At 41.8% G+C, this 25,214-nt stretch overlaps 1 protein-coding gene across 1 annotated transcript in view; it reads right to left on the bottom strand.

Moving 5' to 3' along the window:
* The window catches only part of TACR1 (tachykinin receptor 1), a 256,694-nt gene that overhangs the window by 11,213 nt on the left and 220,267 nt on the right, over window positions 1-25,214 (bottom strand). Inside the window, exon 3 of the mRNA XM_007957423.2 lies at window positions 2,250-2,400. Coding sequence (XP_007955614.1) covers window positions 2,250-2,400 — 151 coding nt within the window. The remainder of the gene's footprint in view (window positions 1-2,249; window positions 2,401-25,214) is intronic.

The raw sequence follows: 25,214 nt of genomic DNA, 5'->3' as shown, positions 1-25,214 counted from the left end.
AACTTGGAGGACATTATGCTGAGTGAAATAAGTCAATCACAAAAGGACAAATATTGTATTAGTCCGTTATTGTAAATGTTAAGGAAAGGTTTATCCATAGAAGGAAATTTTCTTTGTTGGTTACCAGGGGTGGGAGGGAAGGTGAGGGAAGGCTATTAGATAGATAGAGATAAGTATTGATTTTGGTGACCAATATGATGTGAGTGACCAATTTGCACCATTGAGGATGAGAAAGACATAGAGAGGTAAATGGGAGGTACAGACCACAAATATGAACCCTTTTGCACATACAGTACTTCCTTTTCTGTGAAGGAAAACATGGATATATGGATGGATAGATGGGTGGACAGGCTAAATGATTAAGTATGTCTATGAAATGCAGAGTGTATCCAAGAACATATATAGGGTTGGCAGATAATGGTCCTATAAATTTATGCAAATTATCAGAATTCCCAGGTGTATAGTAGAGCTGACAAGGGACAAGGTTGTGGTCACTGCTTGGTCACAGCCAACTACCCAGAGGGACCACATAGTTGAACCTGTGGGCTTGGGACCATAGTCACAGGGGACATCAAGCTCAATTGGCATTACATACTATACAAAACATTGTTCCACCTCCTATTTTGGCGAGTAGTGACTGGGATCTTAAGAGCTATCAAGCTGCCATCTAGATGCAACGATGGGTCTCTCCTCATCCAGAGCAAAGAAGAATGAAGAAAACCAAAATTCTTGTAAACAATTAGTCCTAGTGACAGGTACACCATCTGATCTGCAGCCTATACAACTATGAGACCAGAAGAACCAGATGGTGCCCGGCTACCACTGTCATCCACTTGGAAGGGGATCTATGTAGGAGATCCTTGATTGAGAGGGAGAACAATGTAGAACAAAACACAAAATTATTTGGAGAAAAAAAAAAAAAAGGTGGGGACCAGGTTTGCTGGTCCGATAGAGCCTGGTGGAACCACAGACTATGGCCCTTAGCTGCCCTTCAGGTCTGGAATTGAATCCACACCTGTGGTTTCCAGCCAAACAAAATATAGGCATATGAGTTGAACATTTACCTCAAGTTGATACACTCCTTGGAGAGAACAATCATGGGAGAAAGAATATCTGCTTAGGCACAGGGAGACAGCTCAGGGGGCAGGAGTGTATGGAGGAAAGGACACTGGAAAGAGGTAACTATGGGGAGGAAGTGGGAGGGGAGCTGTTGCATTGTGGTAAACTATGGTCAATGACATGAGACAAAGTATGTGTGAACTGCTGTATGGAAAGTGAATTTGCTCTGTAAATCTTCACTCAAATCACAATTAAAAAATAAAAAACAACACAGAGTCCCCAGGTACACTTTACCCAACTTCCTGCAGCAATATTATCTCACATAGTTATGCTGCTTTACCAAACCAGGAAATTGGTGCTAGTATAATACTATTAAATAAACTCCAGTTGTAGTTTTGGATTTTGCCAGTTTCTACATGCACTAACTTTTTTTTTTTTGTGTGTATAGTTCTATGAAACATTAGCTCAAAGACTCCTCCTCAATTACCCCTTTATAGTCAGACCCTCTCCTCAACCCTAACCCGCTAACCTCTGATCTCGTCTCCATCATTATAACTTTGTCCCTTTTAATACTTTTGATGTTTGAATGACATGAATGTATTATTTATTGAAAAGTTAAATAAATAATAAAGAAGACTGCATGGTTCTTTAACGCTTCTGCAGTTAAATGTATGTGTATATGTGTGTCTGTCTCTCCTTTTCTGTTTGTGTGTTTTAATGGTTGGGAAAAAACGAAACAAAACAAAACTCCCAAACTCACTGCCATGAGTCCATTCCAACTCATAGCAACCCCGTTCGGGTTTCCGAGGTGGTAAAGCCATACTGAAATAGATTGCCCAGACTTGCTTCTGTGGACTGGCTGGTGGGTTTGAACCATCAACCTTCTGGTAAGCAGTCAAATGCCTTAGGCACTACACCACCAGAGGTCCTTAATTATTCTTAAGGAGAAAGAAAGGTGGCTCATGTCTTTGCCTTCAGGTGCATGTTAAAAATCCTCTTAAGAAATATTCCTCTTCCCTTCCCTTCCCCTCCCCTCGCATTTCCTCTCTTCCCTATACCTTTGCTCAGACCCAGGAATGTTTTGGACCTCTTGCCTCTGAGCCTTCTAAGACTCTGGGGTTTACGTCATTCCTTGTTTGCCAGCTTGTGGCCTGGGTCAGGGTGTTTATGTGCTGCCTATCCCTGCTCACCTTTCGCTTGGCAGAGACTTGCTCGTGGTAACGGTCAGAGGAGTCCCCTGGGATCTCACTGGCCCACAAGGTGATTCCCACTACAGTGTACGCATAGCCAATCACCAGCAGGGGGAGGAAGTAGGTCAGCACAGTGACACAGATGTGGTACCTGCAACAAGAGGTGGGAGAGTCAGTCTGAAAAATAACAGGAGTGGGCAGGTCTTGTCAGCTATCTGGCTCAGAATTTGCTACAAATAAGCTTAGACTATAAGGCACCCTTCAGGAAAGCTTACCACCTGCGTAGAGTGGATGGGTGATATGAATAGATAAACTAGGGCAAGCAAATCTCCTTAATTTATATACTCCTTTTGGACTTTTTCCATCATGAAGATTCGTATTTAGATTGAAAAGAGAAGACTAAACATTGTTAAGACAGAACTTGTATATCTATGGCTATTCCAATTGATGGTGAGTTGAACATCACACACAAAAAATGAACGTGATCTTAGGCTGTATTAATAAATGCATTTTCTCCAGAATAAAGGAGTATAAAGTGGTATAAACCACCCAGTTTATACCTGTCATACTACTAACTTATGATTAATTTTGGTGCAGGGATGTAGGCCAACTAGTACATTCAGATGAGAACTACCAGGGTAGTGAAGGCCCTAATCCATGCTATATGACAAAGGGACTCATGGATATTAGAATAATGGCTTGGAGAAGACTCATTTATCTCCAGGTAGAAATTTCCTAGGACCCTGAACCACTGCTTAGGGGAGAGATGTCAACTGCCTTGTACTGGAGCGGGACATGAGCAAGAATAAACTTTTGCAGTCTTAACCACTGAGATTTGGATGTTTATTTCTTACAGCAGCAACATTTATCCTATTCTGTTTGAAACAAGGTCCCTTCAAAGTAGGAGACTTAAATATGTTATTCAAATTTTGAGAAAGGATGATTTTTTTCTCAGGGGATACTTGGCATGCCTTGCTAGTCATAGCCCCCCCTCCCCCTTTTTTCTAATGTGAATGTGATGGAGAGGCTCAGCATTCCAAATACTACTACTAATGAAAACAGCTAATTATTATATAGGTCACTGCATTAATAATATTGATGATAGTAGTAAGAGCAGAAGTGGTAGTTATATTTTACTGAGTGTTTATGATAGACAGGATGCCAAGCATTTTACTGGCATTATCTTATTTAATCCTCAAAAAAAAAATAATAGGGCAGATACTATTATAATCCCTTTTAGTAGAGAGGAAATCAAAGCATAGACAGTTTAATTCACTTGCCCAAATTCACATAGCTGGTAAAAAGAGGAGCTGGGATTAGGGCACAGGTCTGTGACCCAAATACCAGCTTCTTGTCACTGGACAAAAGTCACCCAATGATTTTTTCTTTCACTCTGGTTACAATCTCTGCTTCTTCTTGGTAATGATTTTTTCCCAATAAGGAAAACCCACTGAATCACTCAATTCAATTCTCTTTCTCCTTTACTGATACTCTGATTGCATTGAATCACTTTGTGAAGCCCTACAGTTCCCCGCTCATGCAGTCCCCTCTGAATATTTAAAATTGCAATTTGAAGATACTGGAAAGGTTCTTAAGTAACAAAAACAGATTCAACAAAGTAGAGAGTCTGGCCACTTCCCTTCTGTGTAGACAGGCTGCTTCTGGCTCTCAGGTGTGTGACATCTGGGGGACACAGCACATTGATTTTGCTCATTAAATCCTACTGATGGACTTGTCATCACTTTTAGAAGGAAAGTGCTCACAACAGCTTCGTGCCCTTGCTCTCTCTACTTCACTCCTCTAAGCAGTCAGTGAGGCTTTGACACATTTCACAGGATAAGCTTGCTGAAAACAGAATGCGTTGCCCCAAATCCTACAGATTCCCTTGTCCTTAATACTTTAATGCTCACTAATCCAGGTTTACTTGTTTCACTAGCTGGTGTTACCTCGTTGTTCAAGCATTAACAGTTCCAGTTTCCGAAATAATCCTCAGCATTTGAAATCAAGTTCAATAAGTTTGTTTAATAGTATCTAGGTTTATTAAATAATATCCAGGATCCCTGGTGATGCAGTGATTGAAAGCACAGCTGCTAACTGAAAGGTCAGCAGTTTGAACCTACCAGCTTCTCTTCAAGAGAAAGATGTGGCAATCAGCTTCTCTAAAGATCACAGCCTTGGAAACCCTATGGGAAAGTTCTCTTCTGTTCCAGAGGTCGCCATGCATTGGAATTTACTCAACAGCCTTTTTTTTTTTTTAAAGTTCCACTATACTTGTCTAGAAGTTAATGCTACTATTCAAGTTTACGCACCAACCACTGAAGCCAAAGATGAAGAAAGTGAGGATTTTTACCAATTTCTGCAGTCTGAAATTGACTAAATATGCAACCAAGATGTGTTGATTATTATTGGTGACTGGAATGTGAAAGTTGGACACAAAGAAGAATCACAGATAGAAAATATGGCATTGGTGATAGAAATGATGCTGGTGATCACATGATAGAATTTTGTAATACCAATGACTTATTCATTACAAATATCTTTCTTCAATAACATAAGTTGTTGTTATACATGTGGACCTCATCAGATAGAATACACAGGAATCAGATTGACTACATCTTTGGAAAGAGGCAGTGGAGAAGCTTCAGTCAAAACAAGGCCTGGAGCTGACTATGGAACAGACCATCAACTGCCCATATGCAAGTTCAAGTTGAAGCTGAAGAAAATTAAAACAACCCCACAGGAGCCAAAATATGACCTTGATTATATCTCACTTGAATTTAGAGACCATCTGAGGAAATGACTTGATACATTGAACACCAATTACTGAAACCAGATGAACTGTGGGATGACATTATGAACATCATCCATGAAGAAAGCAAAAGGCCATTAAAAAGTCAGGAAAGGAAGAAAAGACCAAGATGGATGTCAGAAGAGATTCTGAAGCTTGCTCTTGGAGAGTAGCTAATGCAAATGGAAGAAATGACAAGATAAAAGAGCTAAGCAGAAGATTTCAAAGAGCAGCTCAGGAAGACAAAGTAAATTATTATAATAAAATGTTCAAAGACCTGGAGTTGGAAAACCAAAAGGGATGAACATGCTTGGCATTTCTTAAGCTAAAATAACTGAAGAAAAAACTCAAGCCTTGAATTGCAATACTGAAAGATTTTATGGGCACAATATTGAATGTTGCAAGAAAGCATCAAAAGAAGATGGAAGGAATACACAGAGTCACTGTACAAGAAAGAATTGGTCAATGTTCATGTGTTTCAAGAGATGGCATATGATCAAAATCAATGGCAATGAAGAAAGAAGTTGAAGCTGCACTGAAGCAAGGCCTCAGGAATTGATGGAATACCCATAGAGATGTTTCAACAAATGGATGCAGTACTGCAGGTGCTTACTCATCTATGCCAAGAAATTTGGGAGACAGCTACCTGGCCAACTGACTGGGAGATATTCATATTTTTACCCATTCCAAAGAAAAGTGATCCAAAAGAATGTGGAAATTATCAAATAATATCATTAATATCACATGTAAGCAAAATTTTTCTGAAAATAATTAAAAAACGATTGCAGTAGTATATTGATAGGGAACTTCCAGAAGTGCAAACTGGATTCAGAAGAGGATGTGGAATGAGGGATATCATTGCTGATGTTAGATGATCTTGGCTGAAAGCAATGAACACCAGAAAGGTGTTAGCTTGTGTTTTATTGACTATGGAGTAGTCTTTGACTGTGTGAATTGTAACAAATTATGGATAACATTGAGAATAATGGGGATTCCAGAACACATAATTGTGCTCATGAGGAGCCTGTACATAGACCAGGAGGCTATCATTAGAACAGTACAATGAGACAGTGCATGGTTTAAAATCAGAAAGGGTGTGCATCAGGGTTGTATCCTTTCCTCATATTTATTCAGTCTGTATGCTCAGTAAATAATTCAAGAAGCCAGACTATATGAAGAAGTATGCATCATCAGGATGGGGGAACCTGAGATGTGCAGACAACACAACCTTGCTTGCTGAAAGTGAAGATGACTTGAAGTACTTACTGATGAAGATTAAAGATTACAGTCTGTGGTATGGATTACACCTCAACATAAAGAATATGAAAATCCTCACAACTGCACCAATAAACTGTTGTTGTTGTTGTTGTTATGTGCCATCTAGTTGGACCAATAAACTACATCATGATAAATGGAGAAAGATTGAAGCTGTCAAAGATTTCATATTACTTGGTTTTACAATCAACACCAATGGAAGTAGCAGTCAAGAAATCAGATGACATGTTGCCCTGGGCAAATCTGCTGTAAATGACCTCTTTAAAGTGCTGAAGAGCAAAGATGTCTCTTTGAAGACTAAGGTGCACCTAAGCCAAGCCATGGTATTTTCAATTGCCTTCTATGCATGTCAAAGCTGGACAATGAATAAGGAAGACTGAAGAAGAGTTTATCCTTTTAAGTTGGGTTGTTGGTGAAGAATACTGAAAGTACCATGAACTGCCAGAAGAACTAACAAATCTGTCCTGGAAGAAGTGCAGCTGGAATGCTCCGTGGAAGTGAGAATGGGTAGACTTCGTCTCACCTACTTTGGTCATATTGTCAGGAGGCATCATTCTTCAGAGAAGGATATGCTTTGCAAAGTGGAAGGTCAGCGAAAAAGGGGAAGCCCTTTACAAGATGGATTGACACAGTGGCTGCTATGACAGGCTCAGGTATAGCAAGGATTGTGAGGATGGAGCATGGCTGGGCAATGCTTCATTCTGTTGTACATAGGGTTGCTATGAGTCAGATCTGACTTAACGGCACCTAACAACAACAATGACATACTTGTCTACAGGCCTGCTGATCTGTTTATGTGAAGCTCATATGGGGCTGTTCTACTCTCTTATACTTGGGTTCCCCATGAGTCAGAATCGACTTGATGGCAATGGGTTTGATTTTTTTTTTTTTTTTTGGCCAATTTAATGTTTTTCACATATACAATTTAGTCTTTTCCTCCTTTTTTTTTTTTTTTTTTGGTTGTTGTTTGGTTTGTTTTTGAGGGTGTCTTCATAATGTACTTCATGGAAGCTTTAGTTGCCTTGGGGTGGTGTCATTGTTATGTGCCGTCGGGTCAGACCCAACTCATAGCAATTCCTCCTTGGGTTTCTGAGGTGGTATCACTATGGAAGTAGATTGCCCAACCTTCTTTCTGAGGAGTGGCTACTGGATTTGAACCTCCAGCTTTCTGGTTAGCAGGCAAGTGCCTTAGGCACTACGCTACCAGTGCCTTGGGGTAGAGAAACAAATATGCCAACAGGGCAGGGCTCTGAGTTTTGCACTTTCACTCTAACTGAACAGCTGTGCTTTGCTGGGTTTATATATTGGCTTTCTGTGCATGATTTTGTTTGAGAGGAGATAAATACTGTAGCTGTTCCAGAAAGACTGATGGCCACTGATCTAATCCAAACTCCTATCCAGAGCATTAACCTGCTCTGCAGTATCCATACAAAGTAATCATCCAGCTTCTTGAATACTCTCGGTGGTATTTGGCTCACTACCTCTAGAAACAAGCTATATCAATAATACCATGAGCTTATTAGAGATGCAGGCTCTCGGGCCTCAGCCCAGATAGAACTATCCAGAGTGAATTTTTTAACAAATTCCCTGCTACTTTGATTCACACACACATTCACATTTGAAGCACACAGTTCTCAGTCTGGGCTGCACAATGGAATTACTTGGGGGAGCATTGGAAAATTGCTTGAATACCCCTTTAGAGCTTCTGATTTAGTTGCCTTGCAGTGCGGCTGGGCATTGAAGTCTCAGAAGCTGTGATCCTGTGTAGCCTAGGCTAAAAATCATAAGGTTAGAGCCTCTTGTTGCCAAGAAGCTGCAGTTCCTCCCTACACTGAGTGAAGACCTGTCATTCTACAGCCTTCATTACTTTATCTTAGGCAACAAGTAACAAGCTGAATTTGCCCCCTTAGAATGGTCCTGTAGCCATGGTCCTCAGGGCTCTCTTTGTATTTCAGTCTTCTCTGGCTGGGATCCTATATATATATATATATATATATATATATATATATATATATATATATGGTGCTGGGAGGCTTCACCCTCCTGTCCCTCCTCAGAATGCCTCTCAGGTTGTCTTCTTCTTACAGCATGGTGCTAGACAACTACCTAATCTTTTTTTCTCCTGGAAAAAAATTGTTCTTTGCAGATAAAAGAAAGCAAAATCCATGTATTTCTTGGTTGTTTTAACTTCTAGGCATCAGGACCAAACCCCAAATCTCTTACAATACCCCTGGAAATGGGCAAAGACTGCAACCTACTAATTGAAAAATTCAGCAAGTGTTTACTCAGCACTGATTATATACTTGACCCTGTTGGGGACTAGGGACAGAAAAGAGTTCCAGTTTTTGGTCTCTTCTCAAATTGCTTGTAGTCTGCCCATGAGCAGAAAGCATCAAGGAGTCTGTTCTGGTTACCTAGGGCCACTCTGACAGGAATTATACCACAAACGGGATGGCCTTAACAAACAGGAATTTATTTCCTTACAGCTTGGGAGGCTAGAAGTCTGAGTTCAAAGTGCCAGGCTCTAGGGGCTGAGTGAAAGCCCTCAAACTTGGGGGTTCAGCTTTGCCTCCTGCTCCTGGCCCACTGGAGCTAGAAGGTTTTCTTCATTCAGGCAGCTGCTGGCTGCTAAGACTGATAAACCCAAGGTTGACAAGTAAAAAGGCACAGTCCTGATGTTACCAAACCACACGGCAGGCCATTAACTTAAGTCCATTGTAAGTCCCAAGGTCAGCAGAGCATAGCAGGCTGCTGAGCAATGACATGGCTACATGCAGGGTCCAAGCATGCCATAGGCTAGAGACCATTCCCAAGGCTTCTCCTTATGTACAGGAAGCAGACCACATTCCAAAGGCTACTCAGCTGCTTGTGGTAGATGATACCATGGAGCTAATTGCCAGTATCATCATGGGGAATAACTACTACCAGCTGCCCAGCTAATCAACCACACCCAGCCAAGTTGACATACAAATGTAACTACCACAGAATCCAACATGGGAAGTGACTGACAGTGTTTAACTATTCATGGGCAGTGAAGACATTGAGGAGGGGGATGCGGTTGAGGAGGTCTTTACACAACACACACACACACACACACACATGTAACTATAAAAAAAAAAAAAAAATTTGGTAGCATAGTGCCTAAGACATTTGACTGCTAACTAGAAGGCTGGTGGTTCAAACCCACCAGTCACTTCGTGGAAGGAAGGTTGGGCAATGTATTTCCGTAGGGATACTGCCTCGGAAACCCAAGGAGGGGTCACTATGAGTCAGGTCTGACTCAATGGCACATAACAACAACAACTAAATACAACAGCATAGATGTTTTGTTACTAAATGTATGGATTGTTTGGTATGGATGATAATGGGAATGCTGAAATAGGATGCTCAACCAACCTTGTCAGGGAAGCATCCTGGAGGAGGTGCTGTCTGATTAGGCCTTGATACACAAATAAGAGTTAAGTGCTACAAGTAGGGAAGACAGTAGGTGCAAAGGGACTGAGGGAGGAACAAAGCATGATGAGGACACTATTATATGATTTGGATTGAATGGAACACGGCCATGTGAGGAAGTGTCAGGAGACTTGGTTAGAGGCCAAAACATGAAGGGCATTTTATGAAAGGATGAGGAGTTGGTAAATCATTATGAAGTTGGTGGGAAACCTTGCAATGGCTTTAAAAAGGGGAGTGACATGATCAGGTACTTGTACTCTGGTGGCAGTGGAGCATGGACAGATGTCCTCAAAGCTAGAGGTGGGCAAGCCTGGAGGGTGCTATGTAGGGATGCAGGCAGGAAGTGATGAGGACCATCCATGCAGAGTGATGGATTCCAGTAGGACTGTGGCTGGGAGGAAGAACTGGAACTTTGTGGCCGAGGGAGTCATTTACCTGGACTTTTGGCCTGAATGAATGGGGAAGAAGAAATAAGGAGGAGGAGCATGCTTGTTGGAGAAGTTAGTAAGTTGACTTTGGACATGCTGATTGTAATGGATTGAACTTTCCTCTCCACTCCCCAATATGTGTTGAAATCCTAACCTCTGTACTTGTAAATATGATCCTACTTGTAAGCAGGGACTTTTCTTTTGTTCTGTGAATGCTATCATACCAGTGTATGGTGGATCTTAAACCTAATCACTTCTGAGTTATAAAAAGAGCAGAGTAGACACAGACACACACAAAGTGGATAGGAAGACAGACAGATGTATCTGTAAGCCTGGGAATGTCGATTGCTGGCAGCTACTAGATGCTTTGAAATAGATAAGGAAGGACCTCCTCATAGGGCCATGTCCTGATTTCTGACTTCTGAACTTCTGAGAAAACAAATTCCTGTTCTTTAATCATCCGCCTGTGGTGTTTCTGGTTAAGCAGCATAAGGGAACTAAGACACAATTGGACATCTGGATGTGGAGCTGGGATCAAAGGTCAGGGCTGGAGATTAGATTTGGAAGCCCTCATGTGTTCAACCACCATGAGCAGATGAGAGCATGTAGGTAGGCATAAGGAGAAAGAAGGGCTGAGGACTGTCTCAGGAACTCACATCTCAGGAGGAAGCAGAGGGTATAAGGAAAACCATCTGGGGCTAGAGGAAGGAGGACTCTGGGGAGCATGTCTCTGAGGGGAAGGAGGATGAGGATGTGCACTTACTCTCTGTTTTTGGCAACTAGAGGTCAGGGGTAGATTAGATTGCTGAGGTGTGGTCAGTATCCATGCTAGAGCAGGTTGACTGACTATTGGGAAATGAGGAAGTTTAGTGGTGGACACTGTGGATCTGCCAGGGCCTTATATCCTTGTCTCAGATTTCCTCTTGGTCAGCTCTCTCAGGCAAAGGGAAAGGTCCCAAAGAGGTTGCAATGTCAGGAGTGGGAGCTAGAGTTTGGAAATGCTCTAACCAGGGATATTTAAACACTGGGCTACAGCACAAAGAAACCAAGCTTCCTCATCCATATCCTCCTCCCTCCAATTGGTCTTGGGGCAGTGAAGGGTAGTGGGGAGTGGGCACAGGGTGGGGGTGGGAGTAGCAGTAGTGTGTGTGTATGCATGTGTGTGTGTGTGTGTAGACAGGTGGGTGATAGCTTGCCTGAAATTTTGATTGAGTGAATATGTTAAAAACAAACCAACAAACAAAAAACACAAACAATCACCCTTGAGGTCTTACAGACTTAACATTGCTGAGAGAGGAACAGTAGATGACCCTTGGTTTAGCCAAGAACCTTACTGTGTTTTGAGATAGAAAAAGGCAAAAAGCCTAATTTGGGTTGGGTGAAAAATGCTGAATTGATCTGCGGGGGAAAAAAATCAAGAGTATAGTTAATGAGAGGGAGAGAGAGAGGGATAAAGGGGGGGAGGGGAGAGAATCCTCATTTGAGACAGGGCCGTACAAAGTACAATCCTATCCTATGCTGTAATTACCTCATTTTACTCACAAAATGTTCGATAAAGTATGCATCATTCAACAACTCCATATTAGTGGGTTTTAAAGAAATGAAGGAAGGGGAGTAGTTTCCAGAGGGACTCAAGTGGGCTGGCCAGAGATGATGGTAGCTCAGAAGTTCTGGTGGAATAAGGTTCTTACCCTGAGTGAGAATGTGGGATGTGGGGGTAGGGAGACCCTATCACCCAATGCAGGAAGTAGGGAGACCAAGAAAGGGACCCTGACTCTATGCTGTGTTCTCAGCTTGCTCATCCCAGCTTGGTACACCAAAAACCCACTGCCATCAAGTTGATTCTGACTCATTTATTGTTGTTGTTGTTGTTAAGTGCCGTCGAGTCGTTTCCGACTCATAGTGACCCCATGCACAGCAGAACGAAACACTGCCCGATCCCGCGCCAGCCCCACAATCCCTGCTATACTTGAGCCCATCATCGCAGCCACCGTATCAATCCATCTCGTTGAAGGCCTCCCCCTCTTTCATCGACCCTCCACCCTACCAAGCATGACATCCTTCTCCAGGGAATGGTCCCTTCTTACAATATGACCAAAATAGGTGAGACGAAGTCTGGCCATTCTTGCTTCCAAGGAGCATTCTGGCTGCACTTCCTCCAGGACAGATCTGTTAGTTCTTTTAGCAACTATTCTGACTCATAGTGACCCTATAGGACAGAGCAGAACTGCCCCTTAGGGTTTCCAAGTTTGTAAATCTTTACTTTCTCCTGAAGAGTGGCTGCTGAGTTTGAAAAGCCAACCTTATGGTTAGCAGCTGAATGCTTTAATCACTATACCAGCAGAGCTCCTTCCCATTCTGGTAGATAACAACATCATCTGGAACTTCTTGGCTATTCTGAAGTCCCAGACGGTCACCAAACCAAAACCAAACTTACTGCTGTTGAGTCAATTCTGACTCTTAGTGATACTCATTAAGTTTCCAAGGCTGTAAATCTTTACCGAAGCAGAATGCCCCATCTTTCTTCTGCAGAGCAGCTGGTGGATTCAAATGGCCACCCTATTGGTTAGCAGCCACATTCCTTAACAATTACATCACCAGAGCTCCTTCCAGACAGTTACCAAGAAAACCAAACCAAACTCACTGCAGTCAAGCTTTGACTCACAGCGACCCTTCCTTGCAGACCCCTGTCTGCTCCACCAGACAGTCACAGAGCCCAGATATTAAGGTCCAAGCAGACGGCTGCCCCCAGGTGACACCAAACTGCAGCTGGCACCTGAACCAATCAGCATTTCATTTAGGTTTACTGGCATTTCAGTAACCTAGCAATAAAGCAGCATACAGTTTATGTGTTTGAATTCTTTGTATGCATCTACCCACCCCTTATTGTGTTATGGTGCAGTTTCCCAGTACGTGTTTTCATCTAGCCTTTACCAGTATACATGAGCTTTGCAAACCTCCTTGGGTTTATAACACTATTACAGTCTATAGCGGAGCTCTGGTGGTGTAGTACCTAAGGCATTTGACTGCTAACCAGAAGGTTGGTGGTTCAAACCCACCAGTCACTCCTCAGAAGGAAGGTTGGACAATCTACTTTCGTAGTGGTACAAAGGGTTGCTATGAGTCGGATCCGACTCCATAGCAGTGGTTGTGTTGCGTCGCATTACAGTCTATAGATCCTGGGTGGCACAAACAATTTGTACTGACTATTAATTAAGGTTTGCAGTCAAACCCATCCAGCAGCACTGCAAAAGAAAGGTCTGGTGCTGTGCCTCTGTGAAGATCACAGACAAGAAAACCCAATGGAATGTACTTCTACTCTGTAACACCATGAGTTGGAATGGACTTGATGACATTTTTTTTTTTTTGATTGTTGTTATGGACTGCAGACAGCTGTGATGTGTTTGCTTGGAGTAGCAGTGGGCATTGATAAATGTTTTATTGATAGAACTCATCCACACCTTCAACCTCTTTAGATGATTCTTAACTCTATTGTGTTACGCCTTGCTCGGGACTGGGTTAGCTGACCGCTACCAGTCAGTCCTTGATAGATCAGTAAGCAGGGCCGATCTGGGATGAGCTTCTGTTCTGGGGCTCCTGGCTGTGATAACCACTGAGTTAAGAAGGCCTCAGATCCATGCAGAACTGAAGCTTGTACTTTATCGTCCTGTCAAGCATTTTAAATGCAGTTAATCTTGATGGCATATTTTTCAGAAACTGTTTCATTCAGTGCCAACTGATATGAGTAAACATTTCCTGAAATAAGTAATTTGCACCATGAATGTGGGTGTTGCCTTGTATTTTACACTCTCTCTAGTCTCTAGGTCTAAGGAACATAAAATAATCAAAACAGTTCTAGTTACAATAGCCTGTGACTAATAACCATCTATGCCCCAAGTCTGGTTGGCATGGATGCTAGTGCCCACTCTCCTTGCTGTGCCCTGAAAGAATTTCCTCCCAACATGGCAAATCTTAGCACAGAACCCACAAAAAATAGCCAGAAACTTTTTGATATGACAGAATCAAGTCTGTTGTTGTTGTTATGTGCCATCGAGTTGGACCCAACTCATAGGGACCCCTCCTTGGGTTTCCGAGGCAGTATCACTACGGAAGTAGATTGCTCCATCTTCCTTCTGAGGAGTGGCTGGTAGGTTTGAACTGCCAGCCTTCTGGTTAGCAGTTAAGTGCCTTAGGCACTATGCTACCAGAGCTCCTAAATAAAATCTAGCATCAAGTTAATCTCAAGTAAGTATCAAATGTATATGGCCATGGCTTGTCAAAGATGTAGAAAATTTACATTTTCTAGGTGCAATGTTTTTTTTTTTTTTTTTTTCTTTTTATTGTAAAGATCTTTCTGGAAAGTGGATTCAACTTCTTTTCATTACCTCTGGGACTTTAGGTAAGAGACAGATATTGCTAACTCCATTTTAAATTGAAAAATTCAGGTACAGGGAAAGTAATTGCCTTGTTCAAGTTACTCAGGTTTAAAATGAGAGTGGAAAACAGATTTGTCCTTTTCTCATTTCAACCTCTTGCATTTCTTTCTCTTTCTCCTCAGATGAGCCAAGAAGAATGGAATATGCCACTCAGAGCAGGGAAACTACAGTTTTTCAAGAATGAATAAATACATCAAGGATACAAATTATCGGCAACACTTAATAACAGCAGATAATATATGGAAAAATAGCATAACTTAAAAAATCAGGCCCAGAATTCAATTTATTCTAGCTGACTACTTTATAACGGGGCCAAGTTTAGGATCCCAGTTGATGTCTGCATTCATTTTTGTATTTCCACTGCCTCTTCCTGTCTTAACTCTGAGCCCAGAGACTCTCTCACTTGGCTGAAATATGTGGGAAAGATAAAGATCCTACTTTCCATTCCTCAGCCAAAAGTTTCTCAGCACAGACAATAGACCATTACTCCTTGAGTCACACAGACTACTCGTCTATAGTTTCCATTAACAAATTGACCAATACAATTTATGCATCGCCCAAGAAACTACCAAGGAGACTACATTAATCAATTTGAAGTCTGCTGTGAGTTGTACGTGAGAGGGCAAACATTTTTAATATGGGCATGTTGACAGATTTTCTTACCTCCCCAAGCTGGCCAAAGAGATTTTGGTAATTTCTGGACCATCTTTGATGAACTCTTCTCCTCTTAAAAAAGGAGATTTCATGCTAGAGAAAAAGCTAAACTGATCTATACAATAAAAGGAGATTAGAACCCTGGAGTCATGCAGTACAATATATGCAGTCAGTATGTGCAAGGGAGAGAGAGAGAGAGAAAGAGAGAGAGAGAGAGAGAGAGAGAGAGAGGGAATACATATGCATGTATATATAATAAGCCAGTTGCTGTTGAGTCAACTGTGAGTCATGGAGACTCCAAGTGTGTCAGCATAGAACTATGCTCATAGAGTTTGCAATGGCAGATTTTTTGGAAGTAGATTGCCAGTCCTCTCTATTTATTTATCTATATTGTGATTTTGGTGAAAGTTTACAGAGCAAATTAATTTTCCATACAGCAGTTCATACACTTTTTGTCTCATGACATTCACTGCAATCCCCACAATGTAACAGCTCTCTTCCCACTTCCTCCCTGTAGTTACTTTTTCCCTGTGTCCTTCTTTCCTATGCATTCCTGCCCCCTGAGCTATCTCCCTGTGCAAATATTGCCCTTCTGTTCTCCCATGATTGAGCATTCTAAGGAAAATGTTTACCCTCTGTGCCTATCTATTGTTTGGCTGGAAGCCATGGGAGTGAGTTCAATTCCAGGACTGAAGGGTAACTAGGGGCTGTAGTCTCGGGGGTTTCACCAGGCTCTATCACACCAGTAAGTCTGTTTTTTATTTATTTATTTTTTTCTTTAAATGATTTTGAGTTTTGTTCCACATTGCTCTCCCACTCTATCAGGGATCTCCTGCACTGATCCCTTTCTGAGTGGTTGACAGTGGTAGCCAGTACCATCTAGTTCTTCTGGTCTCATGGTCATATAGTCAGAACTTTCTTTTGAGGTACCTCTGGGTGGACTTGAACCTTTGGCTTATCAGCTGAGCATGTTAACTCTTTGTACCACCTGGGTACTCCATATGTAGAATAGACATATATACACACACAAATAGAATGTATGTATTTGAATGCATGTATAATATATATACATATATATGTATGCACCCCTCCACACACACACACACATATATATATAGAGAGAGATATTGGGTGGAGGAGGAAGAGAGACAGAATGTCCATGTGGATTGGATATGGAAGAAGAGGATTTGGTTTTGGTTAGGGAGTATATGAGGAGAGCAGCAATGGAATATGAGAGTAGAAGGTAAATATGGACAGGAATTTTTTGGAGATACTGTGTGAATAATTGTTTTGGTATGTTTTAGATGCAGTTCCTATTTTATTACTGGGAGCTCTGGTAGTGTGATGCCTAAGGCACTTGACTGTTAATCAGAAGGCTGGCAGTTCAAATCCACCAGCCACTCCTTGGAAGGAAGGTTGGGCAATCTACTTCTGTAGTGATACTGCCTCAGAAACCCAAGGAGTGGCCACTATAAGTTGGGTCCAACTCAATGGCACATACAAATAACAACAACAACAATTTTATTACTTTTGCTTAGGAAACTAGGCTTTCTGAACTTGATTCTGCTTTGGCAGTAAACCATGTAGATTTGGTCTTTATAAGGATTTCACACTGTTAGCAAAGTTACCTGTTCAGGTATGGAGCTAGCTCTATATTGAGGTAGCACCTTCATCTGTGAGTGAGAAACATGGAAGGAAGGGATTGCATAGTTCCTGCTGGGCTCCATTCATTCAGCCTCTCAGTTTTTAATGAATCCCTTACTTTGTGCTAGATACTGGGGCTATTGTGGTGAATTTAAAAAAAAGACATGATCCCTGCCCTTGGGAAGAGTAAAGCATAGTGGGGAAGACGGAATATAAATAAATATACCAGAAAATAAATACAAAATTTTAAATTGTGTTGAGACAATAAAGAAACAAATGGGATGGTGATAGTGAATACCATAGGCCCCTACTCAAAGGAATCTCTGATGAGGTGACATTTCCATAGAAAAACAGAGATCTGAGGGAGCTCTGGTGGCATAGGGCCTAAGGCATTTGATTGTTCACCAGAAGGCTGGCGGTTCAAACTCACCAGCCACTCCTCAGAAGGAAGATTGGGCAATCTACTTCTGCAGAGATACCACCTCGGAAACCCAAGGACGGGTCGCTATGAGTCGGATTAGACTTGATGGCAGTGAGCTTTTAGACAGAAATCTGAAGGACAGGCACCAAGAGGGTGTGGGGGAGGACAGTTCATGCAGAAACAAGAACAGGCACAAAGGCCCTGAGATCCAACTGACTGGGCACTAGAGGACACAAGAGGAGGCCTTTGAGCCTGGAATGTGAGGGCTGGGAGTGAGGATGGAGATGTGGGTACGGGCCACATCACCTAGGTACCATAGGCTTGGCTGCACAGAGCTGGGGTTTCACATGAAAAGCCAGGTCAGACACCAAAGGGTTGAAGTTGGGGGCTGGGGTGTAATCCAATTTCAACAGAGAAGGGCAAGCCTGAGGCCACATCGGAAGCTGCAGTTTTATCTGGCAAGATGTGATGGGCTAGAACTAGAGAGCACAGCTTAGATGGAGAGAGCTGGGAAAATTCAGGGTATGGTTTGGAGATAGAACTGGCAGGCCTTGCAGACAACCAGAGGACAGATGCTGCTCTTATCTTTGTCTTAACTTTCCAGGTGAGAAAGCTGAGGCACAGAGAGTGAAATAATCTGGTGAGGGGTGTGGGTCAGATCATGATCAGCTCTGATCATTGATAACAAATGACCTCTCTGTTCAGACTTCCAATTGCCTACCAAATTAAGCACAAAATCCTTAGCATGGCATTTAAAATTCTGAATATTACCTGCAACCTGAGCCTTTAACCTTAATTTTTACTATTTAACTTATGTCCAGACTCAAATGCAAAATGAAGCTCACTGTCATCCAGCTGTTTCTAAATTAGAGTGACCCCCAGTGAGCTTCTGAGGTGGTAAATCTTTTTTTTTTTTTTTCTTTAATTGTGATTTGGGTGAAAGTTTACAGAGCAAATTCACTGTCCATACAGCAGTTCACACACACGTTGTCTCATGACATTGACTAAAATTTACCACAATGCAACAGCTTCCCCTCCCACTTCCTCCCAATAGTTACCTCTTTCCTGTGTCCATCCCTCCATGCACTCCTGCTCCCTGAACTGTCTCCCTGTGCATAAACAGCCCTTCTTTCTCCCATGATTTTTCTCTCCAAGGAGTGTATCTACCTTAGGTACATATTCAACTCATATGCCTGTCTTTTGTTTGGCTGGAAGCCACAGGTGTTGGTTCAATTCCAGACCTGAAGGGCAGCTAGGGACTATAGTCTCAGTGGTTCCACCAGGCTCTATCAGACCAGCAACCTGGTCCCCCTACTTTTCTTTTCCCAAATAATTTTGAGTTTTGTTCCACATTGTTCTCCCTCTCTCTCCAGGATCTCCTACAGAAATCCCCCTCTGAGTGGTTGGCAGTGGTGGCTGGGCACCATCTAGTTCTTCTGGTCTCATAGCCAAATAGGCTGAGGATTGAATGGTGTACCAGTTGTGAGGATGAGGTGGTAAATCTTTACTGAAGTAGATTGCCCAGTCTTGCTTCTGTGCAGTGGCTGGTGGTTGGAACTACCAACCTTCTGGTTAGCAGTCAAATGCCTTAGGCACTACACCACCAGAAATATTGGCTGCTCAGTAGAAGTTCCCACTTGCTCTCTCTCTCTCTTTGCTTCCTTTTATTCTCTTACTACACTGGAAGAAAACTGAAAAGAGACTACTGGTTTGAGAATTATAAAGTCACTCATGAGCAACTTTAATGTCAGGATGAAGACAAAAGCCAGACAGCAAGAACTCAAGGAGTTGGTCATAAAAAGAACTACAAAAGCATAGTGCAGATGTTTGTCTGTGCTGAGAAGAAGGCGGGTGGTATGGTAGCCAGAAGGCCAGTGTTTAGACTGGGGGACTGGGAGACCAATGAATGGATTTGTGGATAAAAGTCAAGGAGTCTATGGAAACAAAATGAAGGGGTTATTCAGGGATATCTCAGAAGGAGCAGGAAGAAGGTTCAAGGACAGAAGGGGAGAAAGAAAAGAAAGGAGGAAAGAAAAGGTCCAGTTCTATCTTCTCTGAGGATGAGCAAGGCAGGATTAGAGATCTGAGTAGAACAGCACAGTAAGGCAGCTGGTGGCATCAGTAAGACAAGAATTAAAAATTGCCAAGTAACATGAATTAATATGTCCACAATTAGCATTGTTTCCCTTCTCTGGTATTCATTGGAGATCCAGGTGTAAGAGGAGAGAAAATAAAAGATGGGAGATCTGTGTCAGCGATGGATCACAGAGGGCATGGAAAGCCTTGGGAACAATGGCTTTAAGGGGCTGTTGAACACGTTTATTGTTCTGGAGTCCAGTCCAGAAACTTATCATAAATTATCCTATTTAATGTCCTCACCAATTCCAAAAGGTAAATTTTTAACACCTCCATTTTGGAGTTAAAAATTGAGGTTCAGAGTCAGTCTCCTTTCCTGATGTCATACAGCTAGCATATGGCTGTAGCTGGGTCTTTCAATGCCAATCTTTATTGCTTTTTCTACTCTACCATTCTGCCTTCATACTATGGAAATTGTGTTCCACCACTGATCAGAGGAGTAAGTGAAGTTTGAAGAGTTAAGAGACTCTTCAGCATCCTCACTTCTATCAAATCACATGTCTTTTCTCATTTTGACCACCATCCATGTAGTTCCTCATGGTCTTCCAAGCCACAGAGTGGTGCCTGTGCTCTGCTGACTGTGTGGGCCAGAGTCCTGAGGGACCAGTTTCCAGTCCAGGCTCAGCATACCAGGAATGGGAAGTGGACTAGGAAGGCTCCAACTTTAAGAGCCCTCTGCTTTTCACCATACCTCTTCAGCAAGACCCTGGTTCATTCCAGACCCTCTCTGACTGCAATCCTCTGGCTAGAACCTGTTTTTGGTGCCATCTTGACATGAACAACCAAAAACATTTTTAAAGAAAGAAGGCAATATCTTGGGTCTGGAAGGAGGAAGAGGGAGAAAGATTCTAGAGATTTTCTTTCATGTGTAAATCCAATCACTCTCTTCCACCTCCATGGCAATTGTTCTCACACAAAATGCACAAAAAAATCATCATGGGTATCCTTTTAATATCTAGATTCCTGGTCCTAACCCCAGATATTGATTATGTGTCTGAAGTAGGGCCTGAGAATATGAATTTTAATAAGTGCCTCAGTGACTCTGAAGCAGGTAGCCTTCATCTACATGTGAAGAAAGTAATGCTCTGGGGGAACCTAAATTCACTGGCTCAAAGCTGTTTAGGTCCTAATGGTGTCTTTAGGGCAGTTATCTAAATTCCTCCTTACCAACAAATCACTAGGAACTTGTGTTGCTGTTGGATGGAAAATGGGTGTTTGTGACACACAAAGGTGTTTTCAGGGAAGGCTGGCTGGTTGGCTGCCAAGAGATCTCCCCAAAAGTCATGTACCTTGATAAATTAGTTCTGGTCCAAGGGTTGGCCCAGTTGTTTAGTGCCAGAAGCCCCATTTGTCAGCCTGCATGGTGTGGAACAGAGCATGGTAGCTGTGTTCACAAGAGTCTGATTTGTAAACTATTTTAAAGAGAAATACGACTCTGAAGCAAACTGGGGGTTTGTTATTGGCCAGATCAGTCGGCTATGGTTTATATCAGATTTGGCACAGAGAGGCTAGTTGGCTGATTCCAGGGTGTCCTGGCATCAGAATGGGAGAGCTTGATAGTCAAGTGCACCTCCCTCTGTGCTGACGATACATCTGCCAGCAGAATGGATCCATCTGGCCCTGAGGGGACACCCCTTCCCTTGCAAATTGCCTGCAGGAAGTTGGTGCTCTGAAGATGGCCTAGAGGGATGAGACCAACTTCAGGCTTTTTTTTTTTTTTTTTATAGCAAATCCTCAAGACCTATAGTTTCCAGATCACGACATTTAATAGACATTTTTTTAAACAAAATTTGGGAACTGAACTAGATTTTTTTCTGTTCTCTTATTCCAAGTAAAGACATCAAATAACTAAGCTAAGCTAAACTAAGTCACTGACTACTGGCATCACCACTGCATTCAATAAAGTATATTTTAACCCCAGAGAAGGAATAAATGCATCATCTCAGCACAAAAGGAAGTCATTTAAATGAAAAAACCCTCACTATTTTAAAAGAGAAAAACCTCACTACACATAGAAACATAGACCGGGTGAGTGGAAACCTCTGAGAATCTGCTCAATACTTCTTTTCTTGAAGTCCCCTCCAGAAGAAGGCACGATTGATTTCATTTCCATCTACTAACTTATAAGCACCAGATCACTCTGATTGGAGTTTTAGGTGTTCTCCAACTCTGCAGTCTTACTGCTACAGACAATCTCCTAATTTAAAGATAGCAAACCTATCCTCTGTTCGTGGAAACTCCCAGTTTAATTTTATTTCCAAGAAGAGGGGAAGTAAGGGCTGAAGAGGGGGTGACTAGCATTTCCGCAGGATTAGGCTCTGATTTTCTTCAGTCTTCCTTCCTCTTTCTCTGGAGTATATGTATGCTTTCTATAAAGCACTCAAACCACATATTTCAAATCACATATGTATAAACCACTTATAATGTGATATTAGAGATAAGAAATGTCTGAATTTAGAAATAGAAACACAAAAACAAATAAAGCATAGAAGTAAATAAAGCAAGAGTGCGACATATTTTCAGGGGGTTACAGGATAGGTTCACCTTGGCCCAACTGGGAGGTTTTGAACCTGAAGGCAACTCTGCAATCCCCAAAAGAAAACAACAGGGCTTCTGCACTGGCCCCATGCCTCCCATTTTGTGCTCTGCCCAAGCAAAAACATGGCTTGAAAGTATAGGTCATGCAGTGTGAGATAAGCCACACATTCTTGAATTTATATTACTAATTAGTTTTTGTTTACTACTTGAGGCATTATACGCTTCACCAAATGGTGGGGAAGCATCAACATCTTCTCCCAACCTTTGCTTCTGTCCCAGTGTGCTCCTGCTGAATGCCAGCTCGCTCACAAGGAGCACTGAGCTTATTTGCAGGGTGAGAAACCACCAATGCAAGTGTTGGCTAGTGCTGTCATAACTTGTTGCAAAAGAGGAAAATTGCTAACAGGGGTTCCTTTCATCTTTGTTCCCTGATTCTCCAGCAGGAGCCCTGTTAAACCTACTTTTAGACACAGCCCCCTCCATCAGGGCCTCCTGTGTGTACACAGGCCTCCTGGGAGAGGCTTAGCTCAAACTTGATGGCCACACACATAACTGCTATATCATATGTGGCAGATTCTTCCCAGCAGACCAGCTCTAGAGCCTGTGTCATTTTGAGGTGTTTTGTCAGACAATTCACATTTCCCAAGACAGGGAAAAGAGGCCTTTTTTTTTTTTTTTTTTTTTCAACAGCTATTATGGAATGCATTGACATAAAACACAGTATGGTCCAGATTTTTCTTTTAAAGTGAGAAGTAAAATTCTCCCGCTCACATTAGCTATTAAGAACAGGGATGGCCCCCAGAAGCGATATTCCCAGGTTAGTGGTGATTTCAGTTGTAGCCTACAGGACAGGCAGTAGAGAGGCTGCATCTATTGTAGAGAGGCCATTTGTGTGTGTGTGTATGTGTGTGTGTGTAAAGATTAGGCTCCTCGCATGCAATAAAGTATTTAGGACTAACAGGCTTGGGGATATCTACATAAGCAGTACAGGTAGGAGACCAGCTCATCTTGGTTTGCCTGAAATTTTCAAAATTGACAGTCATTTATCCAGAGAAATCCCTCAGTTCCAGGTAGATCAGGATGATTGGTAACTCTAGATGGGGAGCACAATGAACCTGCTTCTCTTCCCCTCCTCCCTTACCCCTTAGCTTGTGACAGGATCAATTGACCACTACTTAAGATTCATTCCATTGAGTTAAGGCATTGTCTCATACTCAAGTGCACACACTCTTGAGAAGGGTGACCCACTTATCCATTACAACTAGGAAGCAGTATTCTGCAAAGCTGATCACTCCCCTCTACTTGAAACAATTGTTTCCTCCCTCAGGGAAGTACAAACTAAGACCGCAGCAAGAAAATATTTTGCATTTACTAGATTGTTGTTGTTGTTGTTGTTATTTGCCGTCGAGTCGGCCCCGACTCATAGCGACCCCTCCTTGGGTTTCCGAGGCAGTATCACTACGGAAGTAGGATTGCCCAACCTTCCTTCCGAGGAGTGGCTGGTGGGTTTGAACCGCCAGCCTTCTGGTTAGCAGTCAAGTGCCTTAGTCACTATGCTACCAGAGCTCCCGCATTTACTAGATAGGGAAAAAAATAAAGAAGTCTGATAATGCAAAATGCTGACAAAGGACATGGAGCAACAGTAACTCTTATGTAGTACTTGTGGATGTGTAGATTGGTATAACCACTTTGGAAAAAATAATGATCCTATAGGAATTATCTTATGGTGTTGGACATATATGAACCTAAGTATATTTCACTTTAGAATATATGCCCTACAGAAACTTTTGCTCTTGGGCCCTAGGAGTCACATACAAAAAGATTCACAGCAGTAAAATCTTAGAAACAAGTCAAGTGATGACAAGTAAGGGAATGGACTAATAAATTATGGAATGATATAACATTTAAAATTAATGAACCAAAGCTACATACATAACATGAATTGATCTTCTAAACAAAATGTGAGGCAATATAAAATAAATCATAGGAAACTACATGCTGTCTGATACTATTTTTATAAGGGTCAAAACCAAGCAAAATTAAACATAGACACCACCTATGGAAAGGAAACAGAGGGAGTTTCTATGATGTAATTGTGCTTTAGTTCACAAGATGAGTATTAGATCCACATAGTTCACATTATTATTGTGCCTCATTACTTACATAGACATTACACACATTCATTTGTAAAAAATAAAAAAATATAATAATTACTTTTATAAATAATATGTGCTAATGATAACAATAAATGTAAAGAGACTAAATTCATTGGTTAAAAGGCAGGGATAATAAGATTATATTTTTTTAAAAATCAACAACAAATTCTGATAAATGCTGTTTATGGAAGACACACATAGAACAAAAGAAAACAGAAAGAGTGAGATAAAAGGATGGAAGAAGATATTCCAAGCTAGTAACAACTATGTTAAAATTAGACAAATAAACATTAAAGCAAAAAAGCAGTATGAAGAATCAAGAGAGTCTCTATAAAATAACCATAAAGTTATAACTTGTTTGAATTGAAATAACAAAGGCTCACTATGTATAAAACAAAAAAGAAAACAAAACAAAATCCATAGCTACTGAGTCGATTTCAACTCATAGTGACCCTGTAGGATAGAGTAGAACTGATCCATAGGGTTTCCAAGACTATAAATTTTTACAGAAGCAGACTGCCACATCATTCTCCTACAGAGTGGCTGCTGGGTTTGAACTGCTGACCTTTTGATCAGTAGCTGAGCTCTTTAACCACTGCACCACAGGGCTCTTTTATAAAGCAAAACTCAACTGAATTACTAGGAGAAATTGAGAAATTCACAACTTCGAGATGTTAGCAGAGCAACTGAATGGCAGATGCAGGCTTTGTGCTTATATCTGCCTCTGCTATTCTGTCCTTCCTAATTTCTTATATGACTGAACCATACTCTTCCTCTTATTACATCCCAGTTTCTCATGATCAGAAAAGAAGGGACTGGACCAGATGGGTGAGGATTCCACAAAGTACCTGCACTCCCATGCCAGGCAGCATCTGGGAGAAAGCATTGGCACATGAGGGATGCTTCTGAGCCTGCTGGCGGCTAGCGCTCTTTACTCAGTGTGCTCCAGGAGAATCCATAACCTGCTGTTCCCCTGTTGTTGTTGTTGTTGTTATGTGCCGTCGAGTCGGCCCTGACTCATAGCGACCCCTCCTTG

The sequence above is a fragment of the Orycteropus afer genome, unplaced genomic scaffold, assembly GCF_000298275.1.
Source record: "Orycteropus afer afer isolate SDZICR_OR568_19922 unplaced genomic scaffold, OryAfe1.0 scaffold00748, whole genome shotgun sequence".
In the NCBI taxonomy this organism is placed as follows: Eukaryota; Metazoa; Chordata; class Mammalia; order Tubulidentata; family Orycteropodidae; genus Orycteropus; species Orycteropus afer.
Note: the sequence above shows the minus strand (reverse complement) of the source record. Positions and strands in the feature narration are given on the sequence as shown.